At 38.5% G+C, this 20,050-nt stretch overlaps 1 protein-coding gene across 4 annotated transcripts in view; it reads right to left on the bottom strand.

Moving 5' to 3' along the window:
- TBC1D8B (TBC1 domain family member 8B) overlaps positions 1-20,050 on the bottom strand; it is a 41,943-nt gene that overhangs the window by 14,345 nt on the left and 7,548 nt on the right. For 3 of the 4 annotated variants that reach the window (XR_008749637.1, XM_055817805.1, XM_055817806.1), the window contains exons 2-12: positions 16,941-17,051; positions 14,616-14,734; positions 13,755-13,980; positions 12,627-12,867; positions 10,986-11,193; positions 8,636-8,803; positions 7,157-7,306; positions 4,166-4,316; positions 2,207-2,421; positions 1,642-1,759; positions 652-937 (exon numbers count right to left, since the gene is read on the bottom strand). Coding sequence is in view for 2 of the 4 variants with exons in the window: in XM_055817805.1 (XP_055673780.1) it covers positions 652-937; positions 1,642-1,759; positions 2,207-2,421; positions 4,166-4,316; positions 7,157-7,306; positions 8,636-8,803; positions 10,986-11,193; positions 12,627-12,867; positions 13,755-13,980; positions 14,616-14,734; positions 16,941-17,051 (1,993 nt within the window). In the remaining 2 variants the exon portion in view is untranslated. The remainder of the gene's footprint in view (positions 1-651; positions 938-1,641; positions 1,760-2,206; positions 2,422-4,165; positions 4,317-7,156; positions 7,307-8,635; positions 8,804-10,985; positions 11,194-12,626; positions 12,868-13,754; positions 13,981-14,615; positions 14,735-16,940; positions 17,052-20,050) is intronic. The other variant, XR_008749638.1, reaches the window with a different exon arrangement.

The raw sequence follows: 20,050 nt of genomic DNA, 5'->3' as shown, positions 1-20,050 counted from the left end.
GACTACTATAGCACATTCATTCTGCTGTTTTAATACTCTGTGGTACACAATCACAGCAGCAACAACAGATTTTAGGTAGGTAGTAAAGAAAAAAACATGCCAGCTTTGCTTGCAACACATCAGTTTAAAATGTACTTTATGTTGCATATTTGAAGTTATTCTTCAAATACTAATATAGAACAAACATCTGGTTGTGACTGTCCTCATTGCATTTTTTTGTCTTATTTCATTAGCAGCAGAGGAGCCACTATAGCCTAAAATACAACTACTAAGCTGTAGAACGTCTTGTCAGTAAGTTGATGCCTGAACTGTTTGGAACAGTTTTAGTGTGCTCTAAATTACCTTCTCATTACGGAAAGCCGCCTTCTATAAGTGATATAAATTCCAGGCAAACCCACATTGCTTTTACTTTAAAATACATAAAATGGCAATGGTTTTAAAAGAACTTTCATGGAAGATGGGATTTTCAAAGGATCCAGGCATACTTTCCAGCCACCCCTTTCAGAATTTCAGCCGGAGATGAACACTTAATTCCTCTAAACCCTTTGGAAGTCCTGGCCAGATGTCTTCTCAGCTGCCCCAGAATGACTTATCTATTTGCAATTATAGCAGCTGCCACGCAGCCCATATGAATAACAGTTACAGTGATACCTGTTGAGAACAGTGACCGCTTCTGCATCATCCTTACAAGTCAGCAACTTCTCCATGTTGTATTCCAGCACTGCGAGACCGAGCTGCAAGATTGCCTTTATTCCATCATAGAAGAAACAGTCCACCACATTGACTGCACTTTCAATAGGCAGCACACTGATAAAAAGGGTAAGGAACCAGGAGAGAGAGACCGAGGAGAAAAAAGTCATGTCCATCATGTGGTCTGTCAACTGAGGCAGATGAACCCTGATGAGCTCCTCAAACACTGCCTGATCTACCAAGGCACCTGCAGGGAAAGGATAACAAAACCACCACCCAAATCTTAATACAGAGAAGCATACTTTTCTCAGAGCACTGGCCAGAAATCAAGCCCCTGTCCTAACGCAACTTCGTTGGAAAAGCAAACACAGGCCCAGCTGTATGGAACCATTGGCTTCGTCCCCTACGCTGGAAGCTACGCACTGTATGCATGGGCCCAGAGCCTTGCTGCATACTGTAAAGTGTGTTAGCACTTTTGTGTGCGGGTGGCTACTTCCAAGGATTCTCTTGACAGCTTATATACCCTCCCTGCAGTTAGAGAGAAACTTCACAGCCGACTTCCTCCTAGCATATATATCTGCGAGTACTGAGTATGAGATCAAAGACTAAGTCTGGACCTGGAGTAACTTCTTCCTTTAAGCTGACTTAAGTGTCAAATAAATAGCACGAGTTGCAGTTATAATTCCAAAAGAACAGTATAAAAAGTCTAAATTACTTCTTCCTGAGTAGTTATGCCTACAGTAATGACAATATCTGAAAATCATATCCAATCCTGTTTAAGGAGTTGTCTTGGGACAGTCTCTGTAACTTCCATTTTCTACTTCACGGTATTGAACCAAATGCAACAGTTTCTCCCCATTGTTCAGCCTTCAGCTCACTCCTTACATTTGTTCTTAATGAATGATCATTTACATTCAGTTCTAGATAGATGAAAAGACAGACTGATGTTACCAATGATTCGACGATTGAAATAATCAGGTAGCATCCTTTCACACACAGCAACCAAAAGCCAGAATGCTTCCTCCTCTTTGGCATACAGCAGAAGTACTGATGTCAAAATATTCATTGCCTGTAACATTTAAACATGAAAGGAAGTATTTACAAGGAAAGATGCCGAAAACACAACTGTTGTCATTTGTTAAAATTTGTATTTCTGAAAGCATTTCACAGCACATTTTTAGAATGCTAGGATAACCTACAGCCATATCCAGTGTAAGACTTTTACCTCTGTATTATTAAACACAAAGCATAGTATTTAAACGATATAAAAATATTTCTAAGTGCTAAAAGCCTAGTAAGAACGCAAAGGCACATATGAAGTAGAAATTACAGCATTTACCAATAAATTCAGGCACAATGTAAATACTCATGTTACACAGTGGGATGAAATAAGCAAAGTAAGTGAACCACTGAGCAAGAAACCCTTCCATATTTATGTGACTGATTTTATGAGGTGCCACTATACTGCCATCATGAGCTGAGACAACCAACATTAAGAGTCTCAAAACTGCTGTACCTGACAATACCCTATTTGCGGATTCCTGTATGCATAAGCTGTAAGAACTCTCCTGAGTGCAGAAATTCCTGTGTCACTTTGAAAAGCAGGATGCTCAGGTAAGGAGCGACGTAAATCTCGTTCAATTTCATCAGTAGCTAAAGTGCAAGTTCCTAAGGACTTTTCCACCAGCTCAGTGTAATAACCAGGGTTGGAGGCCATATCATTCACAGCACCTGCCAATACATTGCATTGCACAGTATTAGAGGACAACAGTAAAGTATCCACATGATTGTCTGCAATTTGTATAAACATTTTTGGTGACTACTGAGGTACCTCACAAATATGCAGGTGTTACTGCAGTAATGTATAAGAGTAATTCTACTGTAGAAATTAATGGAATTACTCTGAAACAAAAACAGCAAAGTGAAATAAAATAAGGCTTGGAGGAAATCTAAGTCACGTGCCATGATAAAGTTGATTTTCACTTTTTTGTTTCATTGCGGGGCAGGGGGAAGCTTCCTTTCACCTACAATTTTGCCCAAGATTTCTGGCAAACACAATACCCTTCCATTTGTAGAGCTGAAAATGGATTAGAAAAACTAGGCAAAGGACTGATATTTACCTAATTAATTCCATAATTTCAATGTCAACACCTTCCAAGTCAGAGATACTGGTCTGGTAACAGAAGCATAAATGCCTATGTAAACACTCAAAGAACACTAACAAAGGTAAATCCTTCACGTGTCCTCAAAAGGTACGACCATACAGTAGCTGAATGAAGAGTATAAAATGCATTTGTTATGATAAACAGATCCTCTGGAACAGCAGAAAGCTCTGCCCAGGGGAACACAGTTGAGTACAGCCAGCAGAGTACTGGATGGCTCCTCAAAATCTGCAGCTCATTTTCTAAATCTAACACAGGCTTCCTGTATGACCCTGACCAAGTCAACGGCCGCTGCTTTTCTGAAGTGTTTCAGAGAATGGGACTAGAAAGTGCACAGCAGTGTTGCAAAGCAGTATCTTCCTTCCCAGGGCCTCCATTTCCCCAAGTTAAGTGCTCTGACACAGCAGTGTTCTAAAGGAGAAAGCCACAAACACACACTCAGAGCTTTGGCAAGAGATTCCATGTGTGTAAGAAAGTTCACAATACCTGCACATCTCACCTTCTCTGGAGCCAAATTCTCTGCCAAGAAAATGTTTTTTTTTTGTGTCTCTGGTAACAGTAGCCTGTCAGACAACTTAAATCAAAAGTACTGAAACACAGTCCCACAACCATGCTTTTCTTTTTAGCAAGTGAAGAGGCTTTGCTGAAACTGACTGTCCCCTGGAACGGCATGTATTATAGAATCATAGAATCATTTAGGTTGGAAAAGACCTTTGAAATCATCAAGGCCAACTGTTTACCCAGGACTGCCAAGTCCATCATTAAATCATCCTACTAAGCACTGCATCTACACATTTTTTAAAAACCTCCCTAGGTGATTCCACCACCTCCCTAGGCAGCCTGGAAGGAATTTTTCCTCATATTGAATCTAACCCTCCCCTGGCATAACTTGAGACCATTTCCTCTCGTCCTGTCACTAGTTATCTGAGAGAAGACACCTACCCCCACCTGCCTTCAACCTCTTTTCAGGTAGTTGTAGAGAGCTGTAAGAACCCACCTGATCCTCTTCTCCAAACTAAACAACCACAGTTCCCTCAGCCACTCCTCCTAAGACTTGTTCTCTAGACCCTTCACCATTCTTATCATTATTTTTCAATTGAGTCTGTTGTAAAAGAAGCAGAAGCAGATTTGTTTGAATCAATGCAAAACAAAGTAAGACAAAATTATTCTGTTCCTCATTTTGAAGTGTCTTTCTTCAGAAAGATTTGGATAAATTGCCAGAGCATTTTTTGTCACACTACGTTCAGTTAGTAACTAGAACATCCATACAGTAGAGTCTACAAAATGATTCAATTATATTTGCTATGCAATACCTGAGAAGAGTAGCCAGAGCTCTCCTCTTAAAGCCTCTGGGATCCCTCTTACAACTAGGTCTCGAGTCTTCTTTGTTCGAAACATACTGACACCATGTCCACGTTCAACAAAGAGGATCTGCCAGGACTGTTCTTTCATTTTTTCCTTCAACTACGAAAAGCAGAAGACAACAAGCACTAAGTACACTGGAAGATTTTCCTCGGGTTTCAGAGAACAGAATCAAATTTTGCTCTCAGTTAGATTCATATGAATTAGAAATGACAGCACTGGCCTCCATATTGATACATGAAATGAAAGCTGATGCAAATCAGAGCAAAATCTAACCTGTGCATGGTGAAAGTTTGGCATACAATGCAATCTCCTACGTGACCTACTATTCTTTAAAGTATATTATTACAAGAATGTCTATACCAGAACAGATAAAAGGTAAATCTAATCTAGTATCCCATATAACAGATGCCAATAGGAATTGCCACAGGACAGTAAGGTCATGCCAACACCTACAAAATCCTCCTCCATCCTCCAGTAAATAGAAGCACAGGCACCTCTTCAGTAGAGGCAATCTCTCTGAATTTAACAACATAGCAGATTTTTCCCCTGCAAGTTGCTTTTTGAACTCAGACAAACCTGCCACCATCTAAATACACCCGAAGTCCCCTTGTTGCTGTATTAAGAGAGTAAATCACTCCCTTTCACCTTTTTCAAGCCACTCCTAAATTCAGCTTTTTCTTTACTTCCCACTTAAGAATAATTCCAACCTGTAACCAGTAATAACTGTACACAAGCTGGCTTTTCATTTTAAATGAAGTCATCACCACCTATTCGTTATGTTTTACTGCTCACTATCCTGCTAAACTTATTTAAAAAAAAACCCAATCAATAGGTAGATAGCCCTACTTGTTACCTCTAGGTATAAGCATTTGCAGCTTTGGCACCACATCAACAAAAATTACATAATTATCAAGGGACCACAAAGTATTTGGGATTTAAAGGGAGTGGATAAACAGTGATAAAGCAGTGAAACAGCTAACCAGTACAACTTGCAACTGTGCAGACAAATTCTGCCACTACAGTTCTCCTGAGGCATTCCAAAAATGCATTGCCAAGATAATGGATAAAAAAACTGAACAGCCGATATAATTTCTATGGCAAAAAATTAGAGGTACATTAAAATTTCCTCTTATAAGATTCTTTTTCAGCTATTTCCATGTAAATACATACATGTTTGTATTAGACATACATACAAACAAATCTGTTTACTGTAACTTGGGACAATTTTTAAATATCCCAATTTTTGTTGCTGCTTTGTGATAAACAGCTTTTTATTGCTAAAGGATAAATAAATAAAAGATAAATCAATAGGAGAAGGAATAAAGATTAAATTGAGTGAAAGCAACAGAAAAGACAACTAGGAGAAGAAGGGTGAAGAGAGGGTTCAGATTGCTTATGTGTGGTGGCAGGTTTCTCTATACTAATTTGACAGCTCTAACAAACTATGAGAAAAAGTATTTGGCCACAATGGTGCAATGAAGTCAAGGAAGTGATTATTTGCAAAGTCAATGCACTGTCACAGACACCTGCTTAATTACTCTGATAAATTAACATACTTCAATTTCAACGTATCTATGAACTGTTCTTTGCTAACAGCAATAAAAATGTACTAACTCTGTTACAGATGAAACAATACCCCACAGCAACTGAACAGGCCAAACAGTTGCTTCCTTTTTTTGATTCATCACGCTTTGTTGCGTTTTATTTAGTTGACAGATTTGGAACAGAATGGCTACAAATGGTGCTCAGTGTCGTTATTCTCCCACAGTTTCTCAATTCCTCAGTTTATTTACATGAGTTTCAAATAACACTAGAAGAGAATCAATAATCAGAAAAATCTGCAGGAGAATGATGTCTAGAGTTAAGAAGGGTAACTAATAGCTGAAAACACTTATGCCCATATAGATTTTACATTTAATCAGATACAACATTTTTACAAACTAGCAATTTCTGTCAATGTAGACAGTAACAGCATATGCATATTAACCTCAGTAGGACTAGCCACGTAAGCAAAACCTGCTTCACAAAATGAAAAATGGCAAAAATGCCTTATTCAGACCAAATTGAAGTTACAGACATTTTACCTGCACAGCAGATACTAAATAACTATTGATTATGCACCTAAACCACAATTCTCTGAAGCAAAGGAACTGATGATCAGGTGCTCCAGCTCATGGGAGGCTCCAGTGCTGAGACAGGCTGAACATTGCCTTTACATTTTTTGTGCATGCAGCAGTAAGATTTAACATTGTTAGAGCAATTAAAGGTGCCGAAAAGAAAAGTAGATTTTGTCCACTTTTGTTCAACATACTATAAAAGGCAGAACTTTAAAATCTGGATTCCCTTTTCTCCTGCTCAAAGGTGTTTATTTTCTGGTATTTCTAGTATCAAAGCTTCCATGTCTTAATTTACCCAAATCTGCTGAAATACTATTTTAAAATAAAACCTTTCTGTCTTCTTGCACACACTACAGAGAAGCAAAAATAGGATGTTCTACTGCAAAAGCAATTAAAGAAAACATTCTCTAGAGCATAACTTTCTTAGAAGTGCAAAAGAATGAAGCAACGAAGAAATTATGTCAATTTCTTTGTAACATCCTCTTTGCTCCCAAAGAGTTTGTAGTGACTTTGTATCTTGACAATTCAGACAGATAGGAAACATGTTCACTATCATAAAACAGCCAACTCTTCCCTGACGGGTGGCAGAGCAGGAGGAATTAGTTCCATGAAGATAAAGCATACCATTACTGAACAAGATGAGCAGAAAATTGAATGGAGCCATGAAGAGCACCCTGTGGACCCCAAATACAAAAAATGCAGATGAAAGAAGATTGGCAAAGCCCCAGAGGAAATCAGCAACTGTGCTGGAATACATTTTGAATATACTTTAGTCCTTTCCAGTTAAGATTCCAAAAACTGTCGGGCCATTTTATCCCTTACCATTTTAGAGTCTAGATTCTCAGCATCCTGAGGATGGTAGACAGTCATTAGGGCTTCTGTACCGACAGTTTTGCTATTATCTTTCTGACCCATCTTTGACGGACCTGCATCAAAATCCTTCGGACTGTCGGAGGCAGAACTAGCTGCAACCTTGAAAAAAAATTTAACAGTGGTAGTTATCCTTCAAGAAGCAGCACTGATATCAGAAACCATTCTGCTTCTAGACTTGTTTATTATATTAAGTTACAGGTACAAGATACAGTATTCCAGAATAAATGAAAAACAATCCCTGCTCTGCACTGCTCGGCTTTCAGGGTGCTGCGCTGGAAAAAGAAATCATTGTTTACAGCCGAAAACTTAATGAAGAAAGGACAGATACTCATAATGAGACCTGTAATAGATAGAGAGGCCTGGCCATCCATTCCCACTGAAGTCAAAAGAAAAACATTCATTTAAATGGAGCCATATACTGAGCTATACAGAAATGCTGAGAGCATTTAAAAACCAGCATTGGAACCTGGATTGTTTCTCAAAACCTGATGGATAACAAAGTAAAAGAACCCAAAACAGAATGCTTTCAGAGTAGCACTATTGTTTAACACATTCTCTTTCATATGGGCACGGAGTTATTCATTTTTCTATGCCTTAAAGACAGAGGTACATGACTTAGGATGGTATGTCAAAATAATAGAGATATAACCCAAAATAAGGTACTGTAAAAGGGAATGCCCCTGAGCAGCAGACCTTACCACTCAGGTCTCCCAGGGCAGTACTGCACCCTTACCAGCTGAGCATTTCTGCTGATATCAAACCATCTTGCTTTTGTTACTCATTTTTGCCTTTTAACCCTTAAGAATCAAAATCTGAAGATAGAGATTTTGCTCATTCACTGATTATTTTCTACCAAAAGGCATGTATTTGTTACTCTCCACTCTTACATTTGTCACTTTAGAGGCTACTCCAGTTGATTCTATTTAATTTCTTCTCAGGGGAAAATATTCAAGGAAGAGATAAAGCAACTAGAAGTCATGCTTGTTAGGGATGCGTGTTTTGTCATTGCTTTCTTGTTTCTCATGCATGAAACTACACACACAGTTGCCTTCACATCTAGAAACATCCTTACAATCATTCCATCAACTTCCTGAGTCAAATAGTCAGCTGGCAAAAAACTGACACAGCTACAAGTAATTTTACATCAGACTGTGGTGTACTTTTTTTTTAATGTGAAGGGTCTGAAGGCAAGAGATGGGAACATGATTTTTCAAAGAGGAAAAAAAAAAGAAAAGATTTAGACAACTTGAAATCTAGAGGTACAGCATACATTGTTATCCATCTTGTGTCTAGATTCAGGCTTAAATATAAAGGTATTGCATTACACAGCAAAACACTGACAACAATATGTAAATTTATCTCAGTAAAACTACATAACCTTATTCCTAGGAACAGGCACTAAGATCTTGGAACTAGCAGAGCAGTTACCTCTGTATTTATCATGTGGTGTGGACTTGAAGTTGCACTGCATTTCATTCTGAGCTTTGCCACAAGCTGTTCAAAATCTCTAACCTCTGTGAAACGAAAAGCTGTTTTTCCTTTGGTACTAATGCTGACTCCTCTGTTGGCTGGATCTGCCTTATCCACTCCTGTGACCTACAGAAGCAAGGATACATAAATTAGGCAAGAATTTTTACCATCTTCTTTCTAAAAGAGAAAACCTGTTAAAAATACATGTGTACATGAAACAGGAGTATGAAGCACCACACAAGCAGAATTAGTGACACAAGTAACAAACGCTACTTTAAAGCTCAGTGCTATGGAGCTATTTTAGGGCAAGGTACTAAGTACTATGCAATATATTTTTGACAGAGTACCAAAAATCTTTGAAAAGTTTTTCGCAGCTGCGAGTGCTGAGCTTATTTGAAAGTCTTGCCTCCTTCTACCTGCTGAAGCTATTACTTTTTCTTCTTATCATCCAAAAGCAGACAAAACATGACTTTTGCAAGTAATCAAATGAAACAAATTTCATAAGAATGAATTTCCACTGAGAATACCCTTTCAAAGACAGCTTTCATAACACATGACAGCTGGAGATGATTTTAATTGCCATGATGGAACAGTTACAGATTAGAGCAGTTAATACACTTTAATAATGCAAGTACAAGTGAGACGATCATGAATAGCTAGTCTGACTGCCATTGCTGATGCTTTTACATTGTTATAGGTAAAGAATGAAAGGCCACTGAAATAAAGTAACTCTGAAGTACTGTAGAACAAACAGTGAGGGCCTGACAACCCACAAGAATAAATTTAGAGTCAGCTCCTTTTTAACACAGCCTCTTTTTGTTTTTCATAGCTTATGGAAGTCTCCATTGTTTGCAAGACTATTTACAGATGATCAAATAAATTGCTTTAGGCTAATGCTGTCGTTGGAGGAGGTGATTGTCCCCCTCTACTCAGCTCTCGTGAGTGAGACTCCTCCTGCAGTGCTGCGTTCAGCTCTGGGGCCCCAGGGTAACAAGGACATGGGCCTGTTGGAGCGAGTCCAGAGGAGGCCATGAAGATGATCCGAGGCTGGAGCATCTCTGCTGTGAAGACAGGCTGGGAGAGCTGGGGTGGTTCAGCCTGGAGAAGAGAAGGCTCCAGGGAGACCTTAGAGCAGCCTGCCAGTACATAAAGGGGGTGGCAAGAGAGCTGGGGAGGGGCTGCTTATAAGGGCCTGCAGTGATAGCACAAGAGGCAATGGCTTTAAAGCTGAAAGTGGGTAGATTTAGATGAGCTATGAGGAAGAAGTTCTTCACTGGGGGGCGGTGAGTGACTGGCACGGGTTGCCCAGAGCAGCTGTGGATGCCCCATCCCTGGGCAGTGTCCAAGGCCAGGCTGGATGGGGCTTTGGGCAACCTGGGCTGGGGGGAGGTGTCCCTGCCCATGGCAGGGGGCTGGAAGTGGATGATCTTTAACATCCCTTCCAACTGAAACCATTCTAGGATTCTATGTTCTGGGTGGGAAACACGAAGTGTATTGCTGAAATTAGCTCAGCTTACCCGGCTAGATCAGGTGTCTTACATCAGGCAGTACGTACACAGAGTATGTAGAGCAATTACAGATCAATTACAGAACCTGGTCCATTTTTAGGCTATTGTAAAATACATCTGGGTGCTGATGAAAAGCTTTTAGCACTGGAAGACTGAAACATGGCAATGTCCCAGATCACACGAAGTCAAGAGAGGGACAGAGAAGTGGGTTTTTTTCCCCAGAAGTTATTCCATAGTCTATCTATAGTACTCTATAGAAATATGAATGCTGTGTCCTTTACGATACGGTCCTTATTCCATCTGTTGATACTACTTGTCCCAGTGTTCAACAACCGTTTGACATATATTCCTATAGACTTTTGAAGAGACAGCACTGCTCAACTGCTGCAAAAAGAATCGCACTAGTGAGCTAAGAAAGAAACACAGCAGAGCAATTGCTAATCTTCAAGATCCTCCACCCTCTCCAATTCTTTATTTCCTATCTTGAGAATCTCATTAGCTCAACTTTATGAATTAAGCATAAGCTTTTCCATTAAAAAAAAAAAAAAAAAAAGTACTAAAAAATTTGGGTTCTGTGCTTAGCTACAGAAATGAGAGTAAATAGAAAAGGGAAAGAGGGCACGAGGAACAAAGCTGAAACATGAAAGCTATTCTTTAAACCTACAAACAGAATTCCTACATGCAGTATTCAAGGTAGCAGGAAACGTATGCAGACTATAATGAAAATTTTTTTAAACTGGTGTTCAACTACGCAAGTTCAAAACTTCTGGTATAACTAGCTGATTTGTAGTTTGCATTACCTCTCTTAACGGAATGATTACACTGCACAGGCTGCCATCCTGGCTAGCAAAGCAGATGTAGTTTTCTGAAATGCACATTTTCCCATGGGTGTTGTAATGACTGAAAGGAACCCATAAGAAGCACTCGTGAACTTCCTTCAAGGTCTCTTCTTTGGGTAGCCTGAAGAATGCACTAAACTGTTCACTGTGGGCACGGCTCTCTAGGCCTCTAGATTAAAAACAGAACAAAAAAAAGGGTAGGAGAGAGAAAAGAAAAATTAAATAAATTTCAAATGTCTTTACAAACACAAAAGCTAAAAATACCTTGGGAAAAGACAGTAAAACATCATGCCCTCCCATAACCCATGAGGTGGGTCTGGAGGGTTCAAATTTTGCTTGAAGATGCAAGAAAGGGCAGGACCACACCTATCTATATAAACCAAAAATACTCAAATACTTCACTAAATAGGAATAGATTCAAGCCTGTTCTTACACAGTAAAGCACTTTGCTGAATCCAAGCCTACAGATAGCGCAGAAAATCATACTGATAGCCTAATCTGCTGGTTCCCCACCCATTAGAATAGTCCACTTAAACCTAAACCAAGTTTTGGATTGACAAAGGATTAATTAGCTACAAATGGAGCACATGTTGTAAACATCTGCCATGGGCTAATTCTTCATAGATAACTGCAGCCAGAAACAATGTTTTGGCTGTAGAGCAACATCCCTCTCCAGCATTGCTACCAAACTAAGGTATAATTACCAAGGAAATACAACCTAAAAAGGTTTTATCATCAGTGTACTATAAAACTAAATAGGTTTTTTTTCTTCTTAAATCATAGCTGCATAGAGTTTTAAGTAGGAATCATTATTAGAAAAATGCTTTAGCAAAATTTCTGATTTGCAGATAGGTAGCTTTTCCCAACAAAGATTTAGTCCCTTTATGTGAATTTAAATTGCCTAACAACAGGCTTGCTTTTCCTGGTTACTTTTCCCAGTAAATAGCTGTGGTCAACAGATGAAAACCTAAGCATCTGAGTGATAATTTGGACAATTCTCTGAGGAAAAGGTAACATTTGCTTCAACAGAAACCAGAAAATTACAACAAGGAATAATCACACACCATCTTTGAGAAGGAAGGACCCTAAAACAACAGGTTACTTGCACACATATCTTTCCCACTGCCTAAAATACTGTCATAAATAAGAAAAGCCATGCACCCATCTGCAACTCATTGATTTTATTACCCATCTCCACTGGCAGAAAAGCCATGCAGTTATTATTTACACGTTTATTAAATTATTTATTCTCCACCTTAGCCTTCCTCATCAGGTATCTACAGAGACGCTGCAGCTCTGTTTTTAAATTTCTAATTCTAAATTATGCTAGAACACCTTTTAAAAATTCAAACTACTATAAAACCTCTAGTTGAAGACCAACTCTGAAGGTCTGATCACTTCCTGCCTTCATATAGACTTTTGATACTGCAAAGTAACAATAAATTACAATGCCTTACATTGCTTTGATTCCAAATTTTAATAAGACACTTGTTTAAGAGAACACCAGCTCTGCTAACGTATCTCCTTAAGACAAGGATTCTCTGCCCCTTTGCCTAAAAAAGTACTGGGCCCAGAGCAGACAGGCTCTAAGTAATCTCTTACCTCTTGGTGATCTGCAGGGGGTCACGAAGGACTAGATCATTTTCAAATGTCTCCTTGTCAAAAAGTCTCCTAACAGCATAGTTTGCCAGCTGCTCCATGAGAAGGAACGTTTCACTAATATGCAAAAACATGGAAAAATAATGGTCTTCCCCACGGGAGCACACATGAATGCTCTCTGTCAGAATCACATTGGAAGTCTTCTCAAGTTTTGATATTTCATCCCAGGAGATAATAAGTTTTACTGAAAATACAAATACAAATACATGTGAGTAACTTCTCATTGGCTGCTACCCTTATACTAAAAAAAAAGTATTAGTCAACAGCACTAATAAAATATAATTAAGCAATATAGTTAAATGATAACACACTTGGAAAGGGCTACAAACTCACAAGCACAAAAAACACTGTTCACAATCCCTATAAAATAATTCCATTAGAAAGAATTTTACAGAAAGAAAAACATTGAAGACACACCATGTATGAAAATAGAAGATTACATCACCTTTTCTTTGCTGTTATGTTAAACTGCAAATGGCAAACAAGCACTATATATAAGCCACCCCGCTTTAACTCTTTACAAATAGGACTACTTAAAGTAAATCAATCATGTATTGGCATTTAGAGGAACTGTGCCAGTTAGCTATGACATTTCCCAATACAAGTGAAAATTACCTTAGAAAGGATCCTGTATTTTATTAGAGGCATTTGTTTAGGAATTTCAAATTAATGTTACACAGGAAAAAAAAAAAAAGATATGTGCAGTTACCATCAGTGCATAGTGCAGCCATGTGAAATATTAAGTCTGTGTGTGAAGAAATAACTAGTCCTCACAGACTGAATTAATATACAGCATGAACTAAAGATGACTATTTTAGTCAGTCAACTGCAACAGGTCTGCCTTCTCTGTGAAGCTTATCTAAAGGAAGAAAACCAGTGGACGTTGTATAGTAAGTTACACAGATGTATTCATTTCCATAAAGTATTTTGTGTTTGCAGTTTTTTCTGTTCTGTGTAGACACCTGCTCACATGACAAAACAGCTCCCTTAGGACACAGGAAAAATTCTTCCAGATCTGAACATAAACAGCAAAATGTGAAGGGACTAGGCTCAGTATCGAGGCTCACTTACCTTCTGCTCCCAGCAAAAATGAGTAAAAGCTAAGGAAGTTGGTACTAAGATAAAGCCATCCTTGACAGGGCACTCTGCCCTTCCAGTAACTGCATGAGTAATAGGTAACCAACTTCTCCTGCTCTGGTAATCCAAAACACTTTTCAAACTTCATAAGACCTTCACGGAACTTCTCAGGATCATCTTCTTTTGTAAAAGAACCTTTTCCCTCTTCAGCAATCAAACCCTAAACGAAAACAAACAGTTACTTATATATGCACCCACGTGGGTGGGTGTCATACATGCACCTGCATACATACAGTGTAGCATTCTCCTAACAGGATAGTAAATTTCAGAACAGGAAGAATAGTCTGAGGATCAAAACATAGGTCATAAATCAAACGTGCTCATCCACCACGGACTCATCCACCAAGTTTCCCACACAACTTAAGCAAGACATACACTTCCAGGTCTCCTCTTCTGAAACAGATATTTTCCTCCGTTAATCACAAGAATTCCTGGGCTAAAGATTTCACATACATAAAGTGAAGTGTTGTACCTTCACAAAAATACACCATATGCTTCCCAGGCATTATTAAAATTATTCTGAAATAATTTATCAACAGTTTCAGACCACTATCTAAAGGCATCTGGTCTATCACGTACCAAGGAGAGTTTATGACAAACAACCTCATTTAACTGTGGGGCAGATAACTTTAATACGCTCCACTGTTCTGTTTAACAGCCACATACTACTCAATCTGAAGTACATAGTGTTACAATGCTGTCCTTTGATATTCTAAAAAGGACATATTATTCATGTACATTTAGAGAAAAAAAATACTTAGCCCTTCCTAATTATGCCACGAGCTTGTTACTTACCCTTATCTTTCCCTGGACAAAGCTCGTAATATCTTCATTTGAATCAAATACTGATAAAGTCTTCATAACATTGTGTTCTAACCAGTCCCAGTGTTCCGTTATTTCTTCTCTGCTGGATCCTGATTGAAAGAGAAAGTTACTATTACTTAAAATTAGAACAGACTTTAATCATTTCACTAAAAATATTGATCAAGAGAATACTTAACGAATTCCCAATTCACAGAGTAATTTAGATGCCCATGTCCAAATCACAAGTCTCTCAAATCTTTTGTCCAACTCTTGCGCACACTAAAAATGTATTTGATGTACATTAAAAATATGCACTGATGTGTTTTTATCTTTCAAGTCCTTTACACAGTTATATTTCTAGCCTTCACATCCAGAAGCACCTCAGCTTTGTCAACATTGTGTGGCTCAGCGCTGAAGCCTGACTTGGACTGACAGTTCCTTCAGCTCAGCAGTACCTCCCCAACATGGATGGCAAAGCATTGCTAGAACACTCCCAGTCTAATAGTCTAGAAGGTGGGAAATGCGAGATCAAATTCATGAGAGTAAGAAGAAAACAAAATCTGGGTCTCTGATATCTCAGCTTTGATACTGGCCCACAACAGTTTCCAGAGTAGAACTCCAAGCCTTAGACCTGCTGTGCAAAATCCCTTCTAAGGTGTATAAGGATGTAAAGCACACGTCATGGAACAGGAAGGTAGCAGAGATTTCTCTTTGGATACTTGAAACAACTATTTATGTTGCTTACAATCAATTATTACTTACTTGGCTGAGCGTAAGCCACGGTTTTATCTCATTCTCTATCAAGTCACATTTTAACTGTATTTCTAACCACGCTAAAGCTTAGGCAACCACCATTCAGGAAACAATGTCATCCTACCTACAAGTTTTGCTTATGCTCTAAGTCCAAACTGTGCACTGTTTGCATGCAGCTGCAGGCTTCTCCAAGAGGACACATACCAGAACTAACTCCAGATGCAGGAAAAAAGGCTCACTGCTTCACACAAGCTGAATGATCCTTGAAACAATGTTTGGCACCACTAGAATTAGTATTTTTTCCTTCTAGACCCTCTGGGACTCAAACACGCTGGAATAAAGGACTGGTTTTTTCCTTTCATTACATACGTGCAAGAGGAGGAGTAACTCAAAAAGAAACCTGTTATCAATAACCATAAGAAATGTAGAAACCACAGAGCCAAAATAAAATTCAGTATTCCAAAAACATTACATTTTCAAACACCGTAGAGAGAAGCCAACCTTGTTACTTTATTACTTTACACGGCTTTTTAATCTAGGTTTCAGAGAGCTCCCACCTATACATGGCGAACATCACTGCAACTTTATAGCAAAGAAAAAACTACCTCACCTGAATTTTAGAGAAATACATTTAGATTACTGGTTTACTTTAAATACAAAGGAACACTTTTACCCACTGCCTACTTCTACAATTAGAGAATTGTGGTAGGCCAACTTCAAAATGCTTATGATAATTCATCTTGTTCTTGTCACATACTCAATTACAAATTATGCAAGTGATAAGATGTAGTAAGCACAGATGATACCAGTGAAACAACAGTAGAGATCCAGCAAATTCAATATTGAGTCAGGTCTTTAAAGACAGGCGGCTCCCCACCAGATGGTGGGAGGCAGGGATAAGGAAAGAGGGAAAAAAATTACATAGGTTTGAATAAAGGGATTCTAGAATATAAATTAATTGGCATCCTCCACTGGAATGCTCACAAATAAAAGCAGCCAGTGTAGTCACATAGGATCAATACCCCTAAGCAAGAACACACCTTAAACAATTTCTTTTTTCTCTATTTACTTTGTAAAGACTAATTAAACAACTTTCAGTAAACCCTACAGAATTAGTAAAAGTTGCCTTGGGAATTAACAGAAACAGTTCTAAATAAGGTTAAACAATTAAGCCTGCACTACACAGGGTGGATTTGCAACACCACCTTAAAAATCAAACAAAGAGTAATTAAAACAGCAATTAAATTTCAAATTGATTATTTTTCTCAGACTACACATGTAGACCAATTATTTGAGTCACAGGGTGAATCAGAGGCACGGATATGACACAGTAAAGATGAAACTTTTAAATAAATATTTAAATTATTTAGAAGCACTGTTGCAGATCCTTTGTATATTATAGCAGAACCAAAACATTGTCTCTTCCATTCCTTCACTTCACAGAAAGAACAATCCATTTTCTACCACAAACTACAACTACATTATGTAGCCTTTTGTTGTAAAGTATACATATGCAGCACAGAATTTATACAACTCAGTTAGCTTCTAAGTCATAGTACATACCACATGCAATGGACCAGTAGACTTGGGAGTCTGGTGTCTGATGCAGGATGCGAAATGGGGCAACCTTCGATGTAGAATCCAACACTGCATCTAATGTTCCCACAAGAAGACCTGTTGTATTCAAGAAAAGGTATACAGCATGGTGAAACTAAGGTTTTGAAATGTACGCTCCTGATTCTTTTCTTAGTGAATAGGAATGCTACCCAAGTAAGGACTAATGAACTCTGAGAAAATTAAAAAGTACAAATGAGTAAAGCAAAAAGTACTCCCAGAGGAACCTCTTTGGATATTTTGATCCAGTAAAAGCCATTCCGCAAAATGCGGATTAAGAAGTTTTTTTGCGATAACACCCTTGGAAGCGATAGTCATGTAGTATGGCAAACCAGAGGACAACCAACATAACGTGGTAGTTCCCAGCTTTCACAAGCAGTAATTGAACTACCTTTTAATTAGTTATTTACTTTTGTTCTATTTTCCAGTCACAGGGAACAGCTCCTAGGAGACCAATTCCATTATGTCCAATTTTTATGAAAATCCCACCATTTTTGCATGGGAACGCTATGTCATACTTTCTGTACATACAAAAGTTTTGCTGCTTATACCACACTGTAGCTAGAAAATGCCTGCCATTCTTCATAAACAGTCTATCAGATGACTTCTACATTAAGTGTGGAACACTAATATTTCATCCTACCATCACATGCGTAAGTATATTACATAAAGTGCATTATTCCCCTATAGCTTATACACCCAAGATACAATGGGCATGTCCCTCCCTGCCACTAAATATTGAATTAGCTCCTATGAGAGTTCAGATCAAAATATACTAATTTCATTAATGAGACATACTTCATCTCTCCATAACTGGGAGCAAAAAGTTTCCTGAGAAAATGAGTATGCATTTTATCTTGGCTGCCAAAATCATTCTTTCTGCACAATACTAAAAATATTAACCCAGATATCTTAAAAGTTCCTTTCAACTCTAAGAATCAGGGAATTTTAAAAGAAGAAAAATCCATATAGAAAAAATACAAGCTTTTGGATCCTGATGCACTTTTCTTCTTGTTACAACAGAAACAAAAATACAAGCAACAGTATCTTATGCTTCCTTCCTTTACTCCCCATGCTTGCCATCCTCATAGCACGGTCACATAAACTGAAAGTTCAACTAAAACAAAGCTACCAAAGCAATCACAAAGAGCTTTTATTCTTCGACAGAAGAACTGCAAAATAAGAGACAAGTCTACCCATAAAAATATGAGAGATGTAATTACCCAAAGAGATGCTGTAAAGTATATTCCAGAAACCTGCTGAGACCACGGATGCAGGATATTCCCAAAAAAATGCTATTAAGGTAAAGAGCTTGCATACAAAGTTAATATACCCCTTATAGCACCTCTAAGTACCCTTCCATCTTTAATGGAAAATGATATTTTGATTCAGGCTTTTAACACTCCACAGAATCATTAGATTTAGGTCAATTCAAATGCGTCCCTCAAAAGTTATTTCAGAATTTTTAGGTTGGCTTCTGGTACTTTTTGTTCCACTTTCTTTCCATTAACCCCCCTCTCAAACTCTGAAAAATAACAATTGTGAGGAATACAAGAAAGCAAAGTAAGACAAAATTGAGAAGTCTAGACAGTCATCCTCAGAACATGGTTTTCCTAAGGATACACTTTCAGCATAGAGCCTGTGTGACAACCTTACTGTGGCTATTCAAGCTTCAGAATGCTTTTGCCTCTCTTCAAGAAAATGGAAGTGAGTAGTAACGAAAAACACACAAAAAAAACCCAAACCCAAAGACCAGTACATTTCATCAATCAGAATTACCATCTTGTCTTGTCTGCAATTCACAGATTCTAAGTTACTGTTGGAAAGTAGAATATTTTTTTTAGTTTCTAACTTAAGTCAGACATTGAATAGGTAACATTTATGTCTGTTTAAAGAGCTTTGGCTTAATGAATGAGTCATAACACTGAGCTGATCTCAAAGTTGACTTTGCTTCAGCAAATGATGAATTATTTCATTCACAATTCTCCTAATGTAATTTGTTATGATATACAGTACAAGGACATTAGTCCCCATTTATAAGGTCAATGGAACTGCTCAGCTTGAGAGAATGATGACAACAGTGAGTGCACTCCTCAAAATGCCCTAACAGTTTCTGTCTGCTTGGAAGGTCATTAGGTTTTAGACACAATGAACTATATCAGGTTAGTATCAGCCACTTCAACAGTCCCACTAGTCAATACTGCTTTGTCCACGAATGTGATATAGACTACAGGTTTGCACTTAAGCCAATACATACTCGACACATCGTGACGAACTAATTGCAGGGCTATGGCCACTGGCACAACTGCAAGGAATCAGCAGTCTTACATTCTTACCCTAGTCTTGAAAGTGCTCTATGAGCCACACATTTTTTTGAATACAGTACTACCAGTCAGGGTTTCCGTAACTATAAGTTGTTGGGTGCTTCTCAGCAGACACTCCCTTCTGTTGTTGCTCCCAACGGGAAATCAAGACCCACGTTCATGCAGGCAAGTAAGAGCACTGCTGAGCGTTTTGCTGGCACTCTGCTAACTCCATTCACACAAGCCTGCTGAAGAATGACTCACTTCCAGGGTTGCAGAGATTTAAAATGCACCTGTATTATTAACTGTAAAATAAAGGAGTAAAACAAAAGTATCAGTAACTGCTCAGCCCAGACAGGAGCATTATATCTCCATAAGGAAGGCAAGGGGGAAAGAACAGCTCATGCCATACTTGCCAACCCCTCGCTGATGAAATGCAGAACATGTTGCTCCCCAACAACAACTTTTAGGGACGTCCTACAGAATGTCATCTACCCTCATCTCTGCTCAAAGCTAGACCCCACAGTTTCTACTGGGGATTCCACCTAAATCATCCATCCTCTTGCCTCACTCAGGGAATGACTTCAGCTGTAAATATGGAAGATGGTGCACATTTTCAGGGAGAAAGAGCTCTGCTTTTAGAAAACATTTTAAGTTTCAGAGCTGCTTGAGTAAAACTACCGAGAAATATCCTAGATACTTAAATAAATAGGGTGAAATACCCTAGAAAATAAAGGGAAGGAATCCAGTACCCAG

The sequence above is a fragment of the Falco peregrinus genome, chromosome 13, assembly GCF_023634155.1.
Source record: "Falco peregrinus isolate bFalPer1 chromosome 13, bFalPer1.pri, whole genome shotgun sequence".
Lineage (NCBI taxonomy): Eukaryota > Metazoa > Chordata > Aves > Falconiformes > Falconidae > Falco > Falco peregrinus.
Note: the sequence above shows the minus strand (reverse complement) of the source record. Positions and strands in the feature narration are given on the sequence as shown.